Genomic DNA, 18673 nt, shown 5'->3' on the forward strand with positions numbered 1-18673 from the left:
TCGTTTTCCTCCCGATCTTCAGCTGGAGCTCCATTTTGGCATCTTGCAGTCGCCCTAGGAGAGTAGTCTGCAGACACAGCCGCACTAAGCCTTACGCGAGGGTTGTCAGAACCAGCACAGCAGGTCAGCGCCTGTATGACGTCTGACCCGATGCGGATAGATCGAGGATCATTGCGAACTCCAAACTGTTTGGGCGCATTCGAGTGGAAGTGTGAAGCAGGCCGCCAATGTACCCTATTGTGGTTGTAGCGGCGTGAAGAGCTTGTAAATGCAGGCTAACTTTTCATGGATCTACCGAAATAGCCGCGGGAAAGAACTTTTCTACACCACGTCCTCCTGGCAGAATTATTTCATGACCACTCTTCTCGCTGGCTAGACGATGCTCGGGACCACGTACGGACGACTGGGACAGTCTTCCAGACAACTAAACTTGATGGGAGCTACTTCTTTCCAATAGTCTTGTCGAAACTACTGCCGTCGCGAGCAGATTTTGATGGCAGCCGGTCCATGCGAAAGCAGAGCTCGAAACCGCTCGTATTCCTTCCACTCTGCAATCTATGGAATGTATAGCTCACATACAGCCCTGGATCATCGGCCAGTGGAAAAGCAGTACGTATCACCTTAACCAGGACCCGCGCATCCCCAAGAAGTCTGAATGGTACCACCGGGTCCAAAAATTTGCTTGAGACCCTGGATTGCAGCCCAGCTTCCCATACCGGACGAAGCCAACCCTCCACAGGCGAATAGAATACCAGGAATGCTGTACCACCACGTCTTCCGGACTCCACGGACCCAACGTTTGAGACCGTGGTCGTGACGTGTAGTCTCGCCGGTGTAAGGGTCAAACCCTTCACCAGGAAGAACCGCTCCTTTCTGAATGACGAACGCGACCCACATGATGGCGGGAATACTGTAGGTGAAGTTGAGAGAGAAGAGGCCACCGATTAGACCAGTGATGCCGGCAAAGTTGGGTACCGACATGGAGAAGACCCACGCAACAACCCAGTACATAGGCCCCAGAATCAGCCAGAATAGGTAGCCCTTTTTGGTGTGGATGGGGGGCATGTGGAGCATTTCCTCACAGATGTGAAGATACACAACCTTCATACCCACATTGAAGTACATAAACACGGCGAGGAAGCCAGTAACCAAGGCCAAGATGTTACTGGCAACCTGGACCGAATATGGTTTCACAACTTGCGAAATGGTCGAGACGGCGTATTGTCCAATATAGGTATAGACCACAGCCCCAAAGATAACGTAGACCACCATGATGAAGATTTGAGCCAGCAGAGCACCCTTCCAGAAGTCCATGGGGTGGCGCATCTCGGAGAGAAAGGCGATAAAGAGAAGTGCTCCAGAGTATGCATAGACGATGGAGTCGATACCGTTGAACTGGGCGGCAAACAAGTCCGTGGTCTGTTGCTGGTATTGAGGCGGCGGAACCCCCCAGAATGTTTTGACCGGTTCGGCGACCTTGAGGAGTGTCGTCTGTAATGCATAGGTAGGGTCTGGCCCATATTTAGGCGCGCAGACCAGGATGATGATGAAACTGACAATGTTGATCCAGACGGCAAAGTTCGCCAAGAAACCAACCTCTTTGAGTGCACGGAGACCGCATGAGGCGATTCCGATGAAGACACTGATGAGGGCGATGACAATATAGCAAATGTGACCTCCGTTGACCTGAGACATGATCTGAGCATTGCCCTGAACGATGACAGCCACAGTACAGAACATCTGAAAGGCCTGCATGATATTGATCATGTTGCGCGTCTTTGGGCCAAACAGCCGGAAGAAGGGGTCGCCGAAACTGAGGACAGGGAACCGGGAAGAGTCGAGACCAAGGAACACCTGCCAGATCATGAGTGCGGAGCACAGGGCGGCGACACCAAAGAGAACGAAGACTCCAATCGCTGCATTGTAGCCAGCGTTGGCAAAGACATAAGGCGTCTGGCCCCAACCTAGTATATCCGTCGTGACCAGATAGAAGACGGTGACCCAGCCAGAGGTTCGAAGGGCTCGTGCTGCCCGGCGCCATTCAGCATCGAAATCATGGGTCTGCGAGGGAGCAATAGGGTTCAAGACGAGATCTTTGCCTGCTTCTCCATTTTTCTCGGTGGGCGCAGCGGGGTCAACTTCTGGGGTGACCTCGGTGACAACATTCTTGGGAGCACCCAAAAAGTAGGCCTTGAAGCCGCCGAGCTTGCCATCGTTCTTGACAGTTTCGACGTATTTCTTCTGCTCATCGGCTTCCATCTCGCGTTCGATCTTTGCCCAAAACATATACTCTTCAAAGGTGACGGTCGGGTCCATACGCGCTGCCAAGCCCCATAATCTTTGTCTTAGGCCTGGATGATTGCCATCAACCGACATCTGTCGAAGATTCCCATCCTGTAACTCTTGTAATTCTGGCGCGTCTGTGCTGAGGCCAAGCTGGCCCGCCTTCATTGTGATGGACATGGTTGTCAGCTCCAAAACCCGAACCGGGAGCAAGTGACGAGAAGATGAAGACTGGGCAGGCAGCTGCGGATCATGGGGTCAGGGCCAGGATCGAGGTCGAAACCAGCCGAGTTTATACTTGGGGCATCAGGGGCAACCTCGCCACTTCCATGCATTTGCACCCTCCCGTTCATAGTCGGCAGTATTCCGACTTATCGCTCTTGGGACAAAAGCACACGCGTCCTGGGGTGGAGGGTTGCATCTCAAGAATGACACTATTGCGAGTTGCCCACCAGCAGGTCCAGGTGATAGACGATAATCGCCAAACTGGACAAATAGAAATCGCTAGACATTGACCACGGATGTAACGGTGAGGAATCTGAGTTGAAAAGAGAAAGATAAAGATTAGTCGACCACTGGAAGCTTTTACCAAGCTTCAAATTGATGAGCTTGTTCAATATACGGTTGGATGTTGCTAGTCCTAATTTTGCCTAGCGGGAAAGCTCTCCGCGTGTTAGTCCTTCGGACCTTGACCAAGATAGGAAGGTCTACAAAACTTCTGGGCGCCATCAGCCGACATCAGTGGTTCTCGGGACGTAACAGACCATGCTGTTACACTCCCACGCGCCACTGCCGAGAAACTTGAGCTCTGGGAGATAAGAAGTACTACCTCCCCGTTTCGATCAACAAAGCGCCTTTCCGCAATCAAAGAGTACAGTACACACAAGAGTGTTGTACTACACGCGCGTCCAGAAGCGTATTTATTTCACTAGATAATGTACGGATACTCGGCAAGCTTGCGTTGATGCCGTCAAAGATAAGCGCCGCGAGCTTTCTGTGTAGATGCTTCGCAAACTTGCTCCTTTCCGTGGAAATCTCGAAGATTCCTTTGATCCGTTTCCGCCACAAGCGACGATCCCTTGAAGCGTGACAGCGGTTCACATGCAGTCTCCAGGAGGTAATTTTACACATACCTCGGTTAGACCTCCTTACCAGCCGTAATTGAAGGTAGCTAGGTTAGTTTAGAGTACTGGAGAACAGAGCTACTCACAACCGACTACTACGGTATCAGGATCCCATGACAATAAAAGAGTTCTTATTGGCTGAGATAAATCACACGAGGGGCTAGTTGCTAGGACTAGATCTAGAGCAGGGTTGCACAAGTGATAACGCAAGCTCATGCAGTGCTTTTGACGGCGCTAATCTTACAGTCTCCCTGGTATATCTTGTCTCGAGTCGCATTCCGCGAAAGGCGACAAGGGTACAGAACTTCGGTAGCTCGATCATAATTTGGGAAGGTGAGAAACATTAGATTCAATTTTGGATAACAAGACAGCCTCAGATTTAGCTTAACATAAGAGGGTGGCATGAACGGACCGGAACCCCCCCCCCCCCCCCAAAATCTTTGGGTCAACTTTCATTGTTTACACTGGTCTATAACCACTTCACACATGATTTTCGTTTAATATAAGCGCATATACTTATTGAGCAGTAGAATCAAATTACTCAGGTAGTTTTCACTCAAAAAATGTGCCATGGGAGGGTTGTCAACGAACAAATGAATATAGCATTGGATGAGCGGCCAGACGGGTGCCGGCCAGTTCATGCCACCCACTTGTACATGATGCCACGTCTTCCAATCGAGTTCGATGAGCGCGTTACAGCTCCTTTTTGCCGTCTCAACAGGGCTAGCTTCGCATGTCACGTCATTTGATGACTTGATGCAAGTGATGCAAGAGTATCTCTCAGGGGATTCTCGCCAAGTCGTATACTCTCGTGCAAAGCATGGAAGGCCGAGCTCTTATCTTTTCGGCCAGTTGCTGAACCTGGTCTTGGTGTAATTCTTGCCGATCAATGCCCACATGCATTCTAACTGACGCCACTCAACCCCCTGGTTGGTTGAATTCGTCGAACCATTGTGAAAATGTTGCAACCCTTACAAAGGCATTCTAGAAGCACTGATGAATAGAACAATGGCGCAATCAATCTGGAGATGACCCCGGGACAATGCTTCTGCTGTGTCGATGATAAGCAGGTCCAGTACCTCCGAGTTCACGTGCTGCTGAGTGTGATAGCCATCCTTCTGGGTATGAAGCATGTTGATGCACAGATCTGCGTAGCAGTAAGTTGTTCCAGTTAGAAAGAGCCACCAGAGGATGGAGGAGACTGACTTGATGAATGAGAGCCGTGTTTCCCACTGCCAGGTCACCAAAGATGGCCATGGCGAGTTTCTTTGCCGCACGTCCGTTTTGAATTGCTTCGGTGGCGAAATGTGGATGAATGTGTGTCGAAGAAAAAACACCGCTTGATGTAAGGCAACCAGACTGAAAATACTCACCTTCTGAATCAAAGGTACGAAGTGATGAGCGTGAGGAACAGTAGTGTGTCCTCTGTCCAAAACTTATATCCTTCGGATCAAAACCGACTTGATATCGGGGGCTCTCTATATTGAGAGTTACATCCCTTCGGCGGCCTGTATATGAAGTTTTTGCCGCTTCAACAAACGCAATGCTTCGTTACGAACAACACACAGAATTTGAGCGCCGAAACTGGTTGCAGTGCTTTGATGGATTATCGTCTTGACAATCATAATAGTTCCATTGAAGACATACAAGTCTGCAAGTCACTCATATATAACGCTAACTTACTAGTTTCAACACGATTATCTCTTATAGTTGATTGATTGATTACTCTACACACCTTAAGCTATTTAAACTTATGTTGGGGCACTACATTCCTAAGTAGGGAAAACCCTCTAGAGGGAGAAACCCTACTCCTGTCTTCTTCCTCATGTTGGTTACGCTTCGCACCGGTTGTTTGTGAGCTATTCGCAGACGGTTCCGCGAACACGTCTCGTGGAAAAGGGGGTAGCTTTGTTGTTGTTGTTGTTGTTGTTGTTGTTGTTTTAGTGTTTTAGCGTTGCCTGTCTTGTTGCCGTTCAATTGGGTCTATCTTCTATGCGAGGGGTTTCAGGGGTTGTAGTTGGTGGGCATCTGGTGGTTGTGCTCTCAGATGTGGTAGATGCCTTTCTTGCTCACTGGAGGTATACAGATTGATTTCCTTTTCCCTTTTCCTCCTCTTTTTCCAACTCCTTTCATGCCCCCCCAAAACCGGCCCCTTTTTCTGTTCTAGTTGAATAAGAGTTCGTCCGACGTAGCAGTGATTAGAGAAAATAGTTATTTAATTATATTTAAGTGGTAGATAGAGATATTTACAGTATGAGCCAACAAGGGTATGGGAAACTGGATTTTGGACCCGGTAAACATTCTCGCAGAAACTTTGAACCAAGGCTACTATCGCAGTCTGGCGATGTCTTTCAACTCCCTGTTCTCCACCAGAGGCCGTTCATGTCCTTCCACTGCCAAGCGAACCATTGCAATTGCAAGGTCCGAAATGACTATAGCATTCGCGACATAATCTATCAACCAGGTCCTGACGACAGCTCCACGGGGCTGGACGAAGCCCGGCCGCGCGATGAAGACTCTGAAACCCAGATTATGCTTCTCCGAGTCAAGTTGTAGCAAACTGTTCTCGAGTGCTCCTCTCATCTTTCTGTTCTCTGCGAGAAACCAGAGGTGTTTCTCCGTATCCTTTTCGGGCAGAGCGCCGCTCAGGTAAACGAAGTGAAAGGGCTGAGAGGAATGGTCGAAGCCCGCAAAAATCCTGGCCGTTGTGAGAGCATATTCAAAATTGATTTTCCGGTTGAGCTCTGCTGGTTTCACGGGAATGTTGGTGCCCAGGCAGTAGATACAAGCTTGCGCGTCTTGGATCTTCGAAAGGATCTTGGGCGGGCACTGGGAGAAGTCGTCATGGAGGATGATCTCGAGTTTCTCATGACGAACTCCGGGATCCCGTCGAGAAAGCGAAACAACTGATTTTATCGAGGGAGACTGAAGGCACTGGCTCAGAACCTGCTGGCCGATGTAGCCAGTGCCACCGGTTATGATCACCTTCATGCTCACCGGCGTCGATGAGCGTTTCCAGAGTGGCTGTGAGTGGACCGAATTCTTGGATGATGCAAGTGTGAAGGCCAATGCCACATTGCCTCTATGTCTTGGTTGTGTGTATGAATTTTATAGGCCGGCAACAGCATCATGACCAGTGTCGGCGTGATTGTTACTCCGTACAGGTCAACCTGACGGCTTGATATCAGACCGTCTCGGATGAACTGAGGGTTTACTCACCTGTTCCAAGATCCTCAAGAGATCTTTGACGTTTGATGAGGCTGTCAATTAGGGGGTTCCGCTAAGTCCGAGCTGGACAGTCCGTGGAAGGCCCGGTAGGAGAGAATCCAGCAACCATTGATAATTGGAGAATAAGAATTCGCTTACGAAATCACTGTAATACAACGTCAATAGAGGTCCGAGAGTGGATACGTATCCGGCCTGGCTGCCGACATCAACCAGTATTCCGTTTAATATGGTATGGGTATCAGGAAGAGTCTAAAGTCTCGGCACTTCTGAAGTACAATTTTGTCTATCTATACCACCGGGTTCAATAAAGTGGTCAGGATCTCCACTTCACTCCAGATGGCGTGGAAGGATGCCTCGAAGACTCGTGGGGAGTAGTAATACAAAACCAAGCACCGCCGGACATCTTCCCACCGGTTCAGGTCGCATTTCCTCGCCGCTCTGCTCAACATGGCGACGAACCAAGGCCTTTCCTGCTGGCCAAAGCTCAGATGGGCACCCAGAAACAAGGTCCAGATCAGAGTGAGGGATGCATTTCCCCAGAGGGACAACAAGTCTGTTGCCTTCAAAGCAGCCTGTAGGTCTTGAACCAAACATCGTGCGATCTCGCTCGTAGGCTGGATGACGTTGTAATGAGCATTGCTAAACAGGATAAAGGCGAGCCGACAAGCTTCTTGAACCGGGCGTTGAGATTGTACATAGTCAAAGGGATACGATAATAAGCGATGATCTATGTTCAACCGCATCATACTAATCGATCGCTTCTCGTCCGTTGTGAATCGCTGGATCCCGATTTGCTCAAAACATCTGGTCTCCAGTCAGCAAAACAATATAGTAGTTTGCGTTGTTTATCTCTCAGTCTTTTGGGCTGGCTTACATCCATACAAGCATAGCTTCACGAAAGATCTGAAGCATCTGCTGGTCAAAATCGTGACCGACGTCTAAATTCACCAAGCCTTGTCCGAGTAGCGAGGCCGTAGCGTCGCTCTGTGTGACAATGGCTTTCAGACGCTCCAAGGACATGGGGGCCTGGTCAGTGATGACAGATAGCTTCGGCCTGGTTCTTGTCCGGATGGCGCGCCAAAATGAACCACTACAAGCTGTTATTCTCTCGTGCAGCTAGGAGCTCGGGAGCAGGAATTTCTTCACATACACTGTAATAGCCTCCACAGCCTTGCGCTGTATCCCCGTAAAGCCGCCACGCAGATTGAGTAGTTGCTGTACTCCTTCCAACTGCACTAGTTCTCCCCCCGCAAAGATCTGAGGCCACCAGAGGGTAAGAAACTCGCCTGCTCAGGGAGGGGGCACAGTATCAAGTCCTGCGACTTACCTCATCCCAAAGGAGAAAATGTACAGCCATCAGTGTTGACGATTTCACAGCCCTGATCGGATCCGCCAGGCATTCGTTTAACGATCTTGTCGCACGCAGCTTGTACTGAGAGCGCTCCGTGTACAAAGACCTTCTGGTCGGAAACCCGAAGCCAGGCCCAGACGCTTGCTCAATGTCGTGGGCCATGCACGACAATATTGCGTAGAGAAGAGCCGGTTCTGACATCGCGAACGGAAACAACCATTGCTGGTATTCATTTCTCTCCCCGAGAACCGGCTCTACCACCGGCATGATGGTGTTGAAATAGTACATAAAGATTGGCTCCATTTGAGGTGTGAGACAGACGCTGGTCGTTTGAAAGGGGTCGAGTCTGTGAGGCTCCAGGGACAGATTCATTCCCGGAGAAGAAGTAGGTATATATCGTGGATGCGACAAGATGCAAGCATCCTCATCTTCTGTTCGCGTTGCATCGTTCTTCGTTCCGAGAGATGCGGCTCTCGTATTGAATGTCGAGCTGATGGCAGCCTTGCCTCGCGATTGCGAGGGTTTCGACCTGTTGCGATGATACTTGCCAATGTGAGCTGCTACAATGCGACGGTTGGTCTTGGTTTCTCTGAGACCTGGCTCGCTGTGCACAAAAACCAGGGGTTGTTGCATCTCCGATGTTTTCGCACGACGTAGAGGTGTTTGCGGATGCATGCAAGAGACAGAACAGAAGCAAGTAGCCGGCTTAGGCTAGATGAGGGTCAAAGGCAATATCAAGTGGGAAACGCATCGCGCTGGTCAGAGCCTGAAGTCTTACGATGGAGCCGTGGAAAAGCGTTGGAATAAGCCATCCCAAGGTAGTTAAAGACTTCGAAACAAGCTATCCCAATATAGTTAAGACTTTTAACCAATCATGCTGGCTCAGTAAGCTCAGCCTCGCCGTAGTCACATTAGGGAAGTTTTGGGCCGGCCCTTATGGGTCCAGTGGAGACTTCAGCAGCAGCGGGCACTCAACATGAGCAAGAGAAGTCGACAGGAAGGCACAAGCGGACTGTGGTATGGTTCTCGCAGACGGTGACAGAAGAAACAGTAGTTATTAGTATACTGAGACTATTCATCAACAACCTTCCCAGGCTAGAATGTTCGACCGAGACATTTGAATGGTGACCTACCTCATTAATGGCGTTCAATGATCCGCGCTTACAAATATTTGACCTTGAAGACATACGCCTGATGACATATGTTCGAGCGGAACATCACAAGTATTTCCCTGTTCGGGCTTAGAGGGTCTATATGTCCTCTACACTTGGACGAAGCATGTGCGGAACGCGTTCAAATACTCGCGCGAATTGGTCATACCTCAAGTTTTGTTGTCTGAGCAGGATGATGAAAGGACGGCGGTGGGCGGGTGTGAAAAAGCATATAACTATCGCCCATGTACCTCTGGTTCCATGAGTCGAGAACATTGTTCCGAGCAAAGAATTTCTATATCGGAATTGATCTGCCGCTGTGCCTGCAAAAGAAGACCACCTTGATCTTGACCTTGACACTGCGCAATGGAGAACCTTCCGCCAGACTTTTGGGCCACATCAGGGGCTTATACTCCTCACATCTACCGCGACCAGTACCCGTCAATCGACCCTGCCTCATCCAAGTTATCACAGGCAGGCAAGACCATCATAATCACGGGGGCTTCAGCTGGAATTGGACGACGTGGGATCGTCCCAGCATTCGCCAAGGCTGGACCCAAAGCTCTCGTTCTGGTGGCACGCAGCCTGGCATCCCTCGAGGCTACTGAAGCAGTCGTACGGGAAATCAATCCATCCATCAAGGTGCTCTTGGTTCCAACTTCCATCTCGGACGAGGCTGCGGTGACGAGCCTCTACGAAACAGTGCGAACCACTCTGGGTCATGCGGACGTCCTGGTGAACAATGCGGGGAGTAACACGGAAGTGGCCTTGATCGGAGACTCTACACCCGCCAAGTGGTGGGCAGATTTCGAGACCAACGTCCGAGGAACGTACCTGATGACCCGGGGCTTTTTGCAATTGCTTGGTCCAGAGCAGAAAGGAACTGTCATCACCCTCAATACAGGGCTGGCCACGGCTGTGGTCCCGTCCTGGTCTTCGTATAGTATTAGCAAGATTGCAAGCCTACAACTAGTCGACTATCTAGCCGCTGAGTACAGTAATGTCAGTGCTGTGAGTATCCAGCCAGGCGTCGTCGACACTGACATGGTCAATGGTAAGTGGCGCATAGCACACCACTGATACCGAAGTCACACTGACAGCGATGCAGAGTCTTTCAAGCGTTTTGCTCAAGACACTCCGGAACTGGTCGGGGGAACATGCGTTTGGCTGGCAACAGATGCTGCTCGATTTTTAAGTGGCAGGTTCGTCTCGGCCAACTGGTCAGTCGATGATCTTCAGGCGCAGAAAGATCATATCGTGAGCAGCTCAGATCTCAAAGTTGCCTATCAGGGCACATTTGGGCTCGACAAGATCAGGGCAGCAGAGTAGCACACCTCTTCAAATTTCAGTTTCGAAGAGTTCCATGTAGAGGATCTGAGCAAGTGATAGATTTGGGGGGTGAAAGGCTTGAGACCTAGATTAGCAATAACCATCAATTCCAGAACTCTGCACTTGATCTGGGGTCTGGCGGCAGGTGAAGTGCCCCTTAGGATACCAATGTCGTTGAGGTCTCGGCCCCCAAGCATCAGTCCTCATAGTCGCAGTTCCAGAGCGCTTCATGAATCATAAATGGGTACCTGGAAATGCTCCATCGCGATGTCTGTTCCCCTTCTTTTGAGCACCGATGAAACTTGAAGGAGGCAAAGGAGGGGCCGGTGGCATCGCTAAAAGACACCGCTGCCACAGAAAGGTTCGCGTATCAGGACGCCGTGGACAAGACAGGCTTTGACCTTTGGTCTTTAGTGGCATGGCCAGGGCCCAGGCGGCATTGCATATCGGTTCTTCTGTCCACGAGGCGCCCCGGTCCGTCGAAAGATCCCATTCTAGAAGTACTATCCGTTTCGGTTAAGTACTTCGAGGTCCCACCATGATCCCATTGGTGGGAAAATGGTCCGCAAGCGGCACAAGGCGCTCATTAGCGCCTCGTAGAGCGGATCGCCCTGATTTGAGATTGTGAAAGTCACTAACATTAGCCTTGAGATTGAGTTCAGTGGGGGCTTAATAATAAGGCACTTTGCGAAAGCGAAGATTCAGAACTACTGAATAAAAACAATTGCATTCGCTAGCTTAACCTGTCGATCGGTCTCGCAGACGGTCCGCACTGATCTACCCTCGTCTACGATGTCTCGACAGTCGCCGCAAAAGGGATCAAGATTCTCTTTCATCAACGTTAAAAACCTTGAAGACACGAAGAGCCGAGAGCTTCGTAGACAAGTTTCCCATCATGTGGGAAAGTACCATCGAAATCGCTCGAAGCCAGCGCAGAAAATGAAAGCCCGGGGGGACGATTTGAGGCCTCCGACAGCCGTACAAACATACAACATCAGCATACTCCACGATACCGAACAACCAGGTACGTCGTGCGTCGCCAGGGCCCTTGACAAGGATATAAAAGCTTGAACCAGGCTGAATGCTGAGTTCTAGGACGGCAAAGAGTTGAAGTCGTGGTGAAGCACAACGAGGTGACTAAATGTGGAAAAAGTACCATGATCAATGACCGTTCACTTACACCCAAGTCATCTTCCAGGGCTCTCCGGCCGCTCAAGACTACGGCGTCATGTCCCATCCTGTTCCTACGCCTGACCCGAGCCAGTATGACACGTTTCGCGGGGACGTTTGTTCACATGAATGGAGCCCTGTGTCCTGGCTGAGTCAAAACCGTTCGGATCCGTTCGCAACCGATACTGCTGACAGTCCTCAAGTATCTGAACTCTTGGATCACGGTACGTTTTCAAGGAAATATCGTTGGGCTGTGCTGATTGCTCATGTTTCCCTCAGCCGTCCAGCACTTTTGGTCACATCTTTCACCAAGCCACCACTTTGGAAGTTACAATCCTGTCAATGCTCTTTATCTGGCGCATATGCAATCTTCGCAAATGGCATACCATTCTTATATACTGGTCATTTCCACAAATCTTGACTATCTCCGCATGTCAAGCCTACGACAAAACGTCTTCCAGTCCATGAGGCTCAGGTGTATCCATGCAGCAACCACGCTCGTACGCGAGTTGATTGATTCGATGCCTCCGCAGCCAACGCGAGGCGATGTCCCCGACGAACTTATTGGATCAATTTTGTCGCTTTCTTGCTGCCATGCTCTTCCAATGAAATCCGCAAATCATCCAGTGTCGCGATTTTCATCCCCACTCGCCACCGCACAGTGTCTCGATATGTGGAGTGCTACTCCGTTTCTGGAATCCCATCGACGGGCGGTGGTACAGCTTGTCAAGTTGAAAGGAGGGTTGGAGGCGCTGGATTCCATCTACCTTGCCGCGGTAGTGCAGCTGTAGGAGCAAACGCCGTCCCCTTGAAACTCAGTGTGTGTGTGCAGAAGTTGACCTCTCCGCAGGAACGATCTGATTGATGCCTCGCGAAAAACACGAAAGCCCACTTGGCCGTGGCAGAACACGGTGATTGCTTCTTGTTCATCTTCTGCCGTTCGGCCTTTTGTGGCGACGGCTTTGTTGACATACGACAATGACCTGGCAACGGCATTTTTTCCCCTCACAAAGTACCTCCCCTGCGGTCATGAGCTTGAGCGGGCAATCTTGGCCGTGGCTGAGGCTACCGCGATGCTGAAAATATACAAGCACAATATCACGAGCCGCATGGCGGAAATGGTCCAACTGAGAAACCGTGCGCAGTACTTTGTGCTTGATCTCGATCCTCTTCCATTGCTTGTCGGACCGGACGAAAAAGACAAAGAATACGGACGGGGTCGTCAATGTGCCGCAGTACACGTTCCCAGCTTTCTCTATGAAGTCATCCGCATATCATTACTCATATACAACAACCTGGTTCTTTATCCCATGTCGCCCGCCACCGGTGTCGAAACACGGCTGGCGACACGATTAAAATTCATCTTGTGTTCTGGGTTGCAAGCTCAACTTTGGAACGTTCCGCAGTATACTGATTTACTGTTGTGGTCGATGATGCTTGGTGGGATTAGTACGGAGGACATTGAAGATGGAAAATGGTTTCAGACACAGTATTTCGAGCTTGCTCGAGACAGGAATCGATTGCGAAGCTGGTTTAGTACAGTCGAATCTCTGTCCACGTTTATTTGGCTAGATTTCGTCTTGAACGAGGAAGCTGAGAAGTTCTGGGCCACCTTGCCGACCTGACAAAAAAACATAAAGACTTTCAAGAAGTGTGACTTGCCCGTCACGGGTCAACCGAGTAGTATTCACTAAGAACAATTGGGAGAATAGTCATGGCCTCGGTCTTACTTTGTTCCACAGATGGCTCGTTCCTTTTAAACAACTAACAGAAACAAGCGATGTTTGGGGACCCGGGGGGGGGGGGGGGGGGAAGAAAGCCCATAGTCTCACCTCGATGACTAGGAGGATGTCGATTCCAAATTCCCCATCTACTATACAGGGCAAAGCCGAAGAGCAAAAGTAAATCATCCGGTGGAGGCTTTTCTCGCCACCGCAAGGAAGGAATCCTCTCGACCTAGGCTGAGGCATTTGTCTCAGACCAGCGCGCTGTTAAATAGACCATGAATGATACAAAAAGAAAGGAACGGCTCATATAAATAGTAAACGAGTGACTGAAAAACGTAAAACTAGTAACAAAATGCAAAGTGTTGACAGGACTTGTCAAGACCTGTTTGACCGAGTACTCCGTAGGTTGGCCGTGTAGTAATCGGTTCTTTTTTTTTCAATGAGATGATGATGCCCAGTGAAGGAAACATCCGCGGCTCGTGACAGTGTTTGACTTGAAATGGCCTCAAACTTTCCCTCTTTTGCGTGCCCAGACCTGTCGACTCTGGAGTATTCAGTCTGGTCAACAGTGGAGGGGCACCCCCATTCTCTGTATTCATGTCATGTCTTTCTTTTTCCGTGTCTTCTCAGCAAGCGGCTCCGGCAGGCTGTACGGCAACAGTGACGTTGAGGCCGGTGTCCCCCGTCTGCAGCAACACGCCTCCAGGACAGTCCTCCAAGCCGGCACAGCACGATCCGATGATGTTGTCCACGTCGTCAGCCGCGACCGAGAGTGCAACATGGGTGGATTGGAACAAGTCGGTGTTGAACCAACACACCTGAGCGGTTCCCAGATGGAAGTTCTCGTTGTTGAAGTGCGGCAGATTGATTCCTCGAGAATCGACGAAGGCCGGTGGTGAACTGAAAGTTGAGGTGCGGAGACCATTCGCAATACCCTGGAGGTCTGCGGTCTTGACGGTGAAAGGCGGGTAGAGGTCAAAAGAATGCTCGTCGAGGGTTCCCGCTGGGATGGACCCTTGAGCTTGGAAGTCTGCATAGCACAGCGCGGCGAAGGTGGATCTGGCCGAGGAGATGAGCATCAAGGCCGTGATGACAAAACCGGGCTGTCGTTTCCACAGCATGTTTGCAACTATGGTTGGATGATCGTTTGAGATAGATTGAAAGGCAAGAGATATGGTAAAGGCGATACTGTTGTGAGATGCTCATTAGGCTCAGCTTCCAGGCGGTTTTGATCCTGTATATATATGCTTATTACTCAGGCATATTTCGGGATCAGTGCTAATCTGAGAAGTGCTTTCCGTTTTGAGACTGGAAGCCGACACGAGCGACTTAATCCCTCGATTGGAGGGTGGTAGGATCGCCCGTGTGAAACAGAGGGGCGAGTGGCCAAAGTCATGGATGTCATCCAGTCAATCTGTCATTCCGCGCTGATCTGAAGCATCAATCAAAGTCGCATCCAGGAATGTCTGTCGTTACGCAATAAATTCCTAGCATTGAGTGTCTTCCACGACACACATCGGGATATTTCCATGTGTGTTCCCCGTGGCTCGGTGAGATCATAAAGTAGACTAGCAACTTCTGCGCCGTCCTTTTCTTGTGCTGATCAAGTGTAGTCACCAAATCACCGGTTCAGTTGAGGGAGAGAAGACGAGCTGGCTGCCGAAGACTCTCTTGCTTTTCAGCCGCAGTCAGCTCGCTGCGTTACATAAGCTGAAATCCCCGAAATACTGACAAAGTAGAGAGGAACAAATCTCGGAACATCTCCATTGTTCTAGCAAGAAGTTAATGGAGACGCCCTAATAGACCCGCGGTTCCATAACTTGCTCAGAAGAGAGCCGCCGCCGTTTCAGAGCAGGGATACGTTTGAGTTTATTAAATGTTCCTTTCTGAGCTGTTCGAAACTGTCCTCGTAGCCTGGTAGTGTGAGGTTCAGCAAGACATCTCGCCCTGAATGAAATGCGGCTTAGTGTTCGACCCCCAAAGAGAGAAAGAAGTCTTTACCTGAAAGGCCCTAGTTCGGAGTTCCACCACCATCAGCCATGGAGCCGGCGTTGTGAGCCACAGAGGATGTTCCTAACGTTACTGTGGCGCCTTTCATCGCTCAGGATGGAGATGCGTCTTTAGCTGCGCAAATGGTACGGACACGCCAGCCGAGTGATTGAGCCCTCACGACAGCAATATGTTCAGCCACATGCTCTCTGACTTCCCAGAGTGCCTCTCCAAGCAAGATATCTCCATAGCTTGCTGGCCTAGTATCCACGTCTCCTCTTCCTCGAGCGCGGTCTCAGACCCGTCCTGGTTCTGAAGTCCGCCGTTTCTAACGCCTGAATGACCTCGATCATAGAATTCAAGGTGCCATGCCAGCAGCCTTGCATCAGTTGGCCCAATGGTAGGATTTTAGTATCTGGAAATTGGTTTTCCTGATGTAACTGTTCCACAAGGCATGACCGATTATCGATGTCTTTGAACTCATGGTAGGGGTGTTTGCCGGTCAGGATCTCGTATATCACACAACCAAACGCGAAAATGTCCGTCTGCTTGCTTACTTCTGGTGTTGATCGTCGATAAATATACCACCGGAGCCACGGTCTCCGCCATCAAGACCGGCACCTCTGAAGTCAATCAATTTCAGGCAGTCGGATCCCCTCAATCTCGGCGGGCCACTGGCTCTTGTCAACACCATATTAGAGCATCCAACATCGGCATGGACAATACCCTTTATCTGAGACCTTCTGCAACTTTCCTCAACCAGCGAAGTCTGTTATGCAATGGAATCTTGTCCGCACGTGATTGTTGATACATCTCCCGAAGGGACTGCCCGCGTTCCAATATTATCGATCTATCTTGCAGACTACCCAGAGAGATCGCAATATTTGGATGTGAGCCGAGACGTGCATATGCTTGAAGCTCACGCTCAAGTATTGCTTTGCAACTCTTTTCTTGTCGATCCCGTAAATCATGCCCGATCCGTCAGCCGAAATATATTGTCATTCCTTGTACGAAGAGATCGTCGTAAACCGGCGCCTGCCTGAGGGGCAAGCCAATCGAGGTTTGTGGTTGAAGCACATCGCGTCGCGAGGTCCCTGGACCGGAAGTTAATGGTCGGATTCCATAAAAACATTTGCTCGACGGGCTGCTGTGGTTGTGGCGGCGTGAAGAAATTGCTTGACTAACTATAAGTGAGGGAGTGACCTGCCGCTATATATATGCCGCTATATATACGTAAGAGCATGTAAGCCAATGTGGCAGTCGGGAATAAGTAGTACCGAACCCGACGCTAGAATCACACTGCTCCGGACTCACGTGATCGCACGCCACCGACGGTGTTAGCATGACCCCCTCCAGATCAACTTAGCTACTTATTAGTGCCCCCTTATTATGTATTTGGTACACATGTCAGAAAAGTAAATCGAAGGACTTGAAGAGACATCCTCCCTATATGAGAAACACTTATCTGCCTCTGAATCCTGCCCCCTTCCGGCCTTGTCAAAGCCTGTTTTTTCGATACCCGGCTACATCATCTGCTTGCTCTTATCGCAATTCGTGTTCCACGCCCCTCTCAGCAGCGCTTTTGCGGAACAGCACGAAATGACATTGTCAGAAGCAGAAATCATCCGTAGGTGCGACACAACAGAGCCAGAGAATTTCGTCTTTCACATGCCATATGGAAACAACGTGCTCAGGCTCTGCGAGAATTTGGTCGTCAAGTTTGGGTTCGGAGTGACGGAATATGAAGCGCGGAGTCAGGAGATGGCTTATAACATCTTGGATCAAAACATAATCCGAGTGCCAAAGGTCCACGATTTCTTCGAGGATTAGCGGGGTCGTGGCTACCTTGTTATGGATTTCATGGAAGGCCAAGTACAAGAACCCATCACAGACGTCCGGCAACTTCATGCCTTATTTTGTGTCCTCGATCATCTCGCGACGCGGACTTCCTCAAGGCCTGGGCCGCTAGGTGGCGGCCCATCTTGCGCTCTTCTCTTCGGTGAATCCGATCCTCCCGTGTTCGAGATGAAGTTGGCGGCTGCGTTGGCGCTGTACCCCCTGCTCTGCGCGTAGGCGGCGTAGAAGAACAGCGGCGTCGAGTAGCCTGCCGCCTGCACGAAGTTGGCGAATGCTTGCGCGATGAATTTTCGGGAAGACGCGACGTCGGAATCTAGTCTTGGGAGGGTCATCATGCGGCGTAAAATCGTCATCGTCGTCGATCTAGCGCGCGGCTTGTTCGTCCTCGGTGTGAGCGTGGACGTGGATGTGGACGGGGCCGAGGACATAGGTGCCTCCGGCCTCATTCGATCTCTAAACCCCGGTTCAAAGGGCAACGCGCACCCCGCGACCACGACGAGCACCGCGCACGCACAGCCCGAGATGCGCATCGCGTTCCTGAAGCCGACGTGGGTGATGAGGGCGCGCAAGACGGGCGGCCAGAACATGCCGCCCACGCCGGTGCCGCTGATGGTGATGCCCATCGCGAAGGCGCGGCGTCTGTCGAACCAAGTTGGCACCACGGCGGTCGTGGGCACGTAAGACAGACACGTCCCGACACCGGCCAGCAGGCCCTGCGTCAAGGCAAATTGCCACACATGCTGGCTAAAGCTGGCGAGGACGAAGGCGATTCCAAACACCACACCTCCTGCGCTGATGACGATCTGGGGCGAGAAGAGCTTCGCCCACGACATGGCGAACGGCCCGCCCAGGGTCATCAGCGAGAGCGCGAGGGTACCAATGAGTCCGATCTTGGCCGAGGAGACCGAAGTGAATGGCGTGTCGGGCGTCTGGGCCATCTCTTCGTACAGTGCTTGGTATACGCCAAAGGCGAAGACGATGGAACATGTCATTGCAGTGACGGTGAACCCCGCCAGCACGATTGTAATCTGTCGTCTGGAAAAGAAGAGATGTGAAGTTAGTAGAGAGGTATGATCCAGAATTCAGAAGTCGAGGGAAACGCCAACTTTATGATTACTACCTAGGTACAAACCTAGGCAGCCCATAGAGGAGTGTCGGGAAGGCTGCTGGCCAGGTGCTCACCTGCCAACTTGAAAGGGAACATCGGGACGGGAACATACACCTTGGAAGCTTTAGACGGCGTACTTGGACTCCTTTCATTGTTGACTGCAGCCTCACTCTGACTCTCGATTGTTGCAGGAGAATGCGAATCGGATACCGTGAGCTCGATATGGTTATCTTCTTCTTTGCTAACGCTCTCAGCCGCAGTGGAGATTCCCATACTGGATACATATACTCTTGAAACCAGAGCTATGGGAACAATAAGGCATGTTGACAGCCATGATTGACTTTGTGCGATAGCAA

The 18673-nt window shown here is 50.6% G+C and overlaps 8 protein-coding genes across 8 annotated transcripts; 2 read left to right on the plus strand and 6 right to left on the minus strand.

Annotated features, from left to right (window-relative positions):
- Positions 1-621: 621 nt before the first annotated feature.
- Positions 622-2463, minus strand: PV08_09100 (uncharacterized protein; the record flags this gene model as incomplete). Its single annotated transcript, XM_016383420.1, has 1 exon — positions 622-2463. The coding sequence occupies one exon, from the start codon at positions 2461-2463 to the stop codon at positions 622-624; it is 1842 nt and encodes a 613-aa protein (XP_016232043.1).
- A 3272-nt stretch (positions 2464-5735) lies between these two features.
- PV08_09101 (uncharacterized protein) lies at positions 5736-6398 on the minus strand (the record flags this gene model as incomplete). The annotated part of the gene is made up of 1 exon (XM_016383421.1): positions 5736-6398. The coding sequence occupies one exon, from the start codon at positions 6396-6398 to the stop codon at positions 5736-5738; it is 663 nt and encodes a 220-aa protein (XP_016232044.1).
- A 524-nt stretch (positions 6399-6922) lies between these two features.
- On the minus strand, positions 6923-7655 carry PV08_09102 (uncharacterized protein; the record flags this gene model as incomplete). Its single annotated transcript, XM_016383422.1, has 2 exons — positions 6923-7439; positions 7510-7655. 2 exons carry the CDS (start codon positions 7653-7655, stop codon positions 6923-6925), a joined length of 663 nt encoding a protein of 220 aa, XP_016232045.1.
- Positions 7656-7751: 96 nt separating this feature from the next.
- PV08_09103 (uncharacterized protein) lies at positions 7752-8619 on the minus strand (the record flags this gene model as incomplete). Its single annotated transcript, XM_016383423.1, has 2 exons — positions 7752-7892; positions 7963-8619. 2 exons carry the CDS (start codon positions 8617-8619, stop codon positions 7752-7754), a joined length of 798 nt encoding a protein of 265 aa, XP_016232046.1.
- An 884-nt stretch (positions 8620-9503) lies between these two features.
- PV08_09104 (uncharacterized protein) lies at positions 9504-10466 on the plus strand (the record flags this gene model as incomplete). The annotated part of the gene is made up of 2 exons (XM_016383424.1): positions 9504-10191; positions 10246-10466. The coding sequence occupies 2 exons, from the start codon at positions 9504-9506 to the stop codon at positions 10464-10466; spliced, it is 909 nt and encodes a 302-aa protein (XP_016232047.1).
- A 1228-nt stretch (positions 10467-11694) lies between these two features.
- PV08_09105 (uncharacterized protein) lies at positions 11695-13261 on the plus strand (the record flags this gene model as incomplete). The annotated part of the gene is made up of 3 exons (XM_016383425.1): positions 11695-11860; positions 11916-12423; positions 12487-13261. 3 exons carry the CDS (start codon positions 11695-11697, stop codon positions 13259-13261), a joined length of 1449 nt encoding a protein of 482 aa, XP_016232048.1.
- A 728-nt stretch (positions 13262-13989) lies between these two features.
- Positions 13990-14484, minus strand: PV08_09106 (uncharacterized protein; the record flags this gene model as incomplete). Its single annotated transcript, XM_016383426.1, has 1 exon — positions 13990-14484. One exon carries the CDS (start codon positions 14482-14484, stop codon positions 13990-13992), a length of 495 nt encoding a protein of 164 aa, XP_016232049.1.
- A 2796-nt stretch (positions 14485-17280) lies between these two features.
- Positions 17281-18590, minus strand: PV08_09107 (uncharacterized protein; the record flags this gene model as incomplete). Its single annotated transcript, XM_016383427.1, has 2 exons — positions 17281-18244; positions 18430-18590. The coding sequence occupies 2 exons, from the start codon at positions 18588-18590 to the stop codon at positions 17281-17283; spliced, it is 1125 nt and encodes a 374-aa protein (XP_016232050.1).
- Positions 18591-18673: the final 83 nt, after the last annotated feature.

This window comes from Exophiala spinifera (genome assembly GCF_000836115.1).
Source record: "Exophiala spinifera strain CBS 89968 unplaced genomic scaffold supercont1.7, whole genome shotgun sequence".
Taxonomy (NCBI): Eukaryota; Fungi; Ascomycota; class Eurotiomycetes; order Chaetothyriales; family Herpotrichiellaceae; genus Exophiala; species Exophiala spinifera.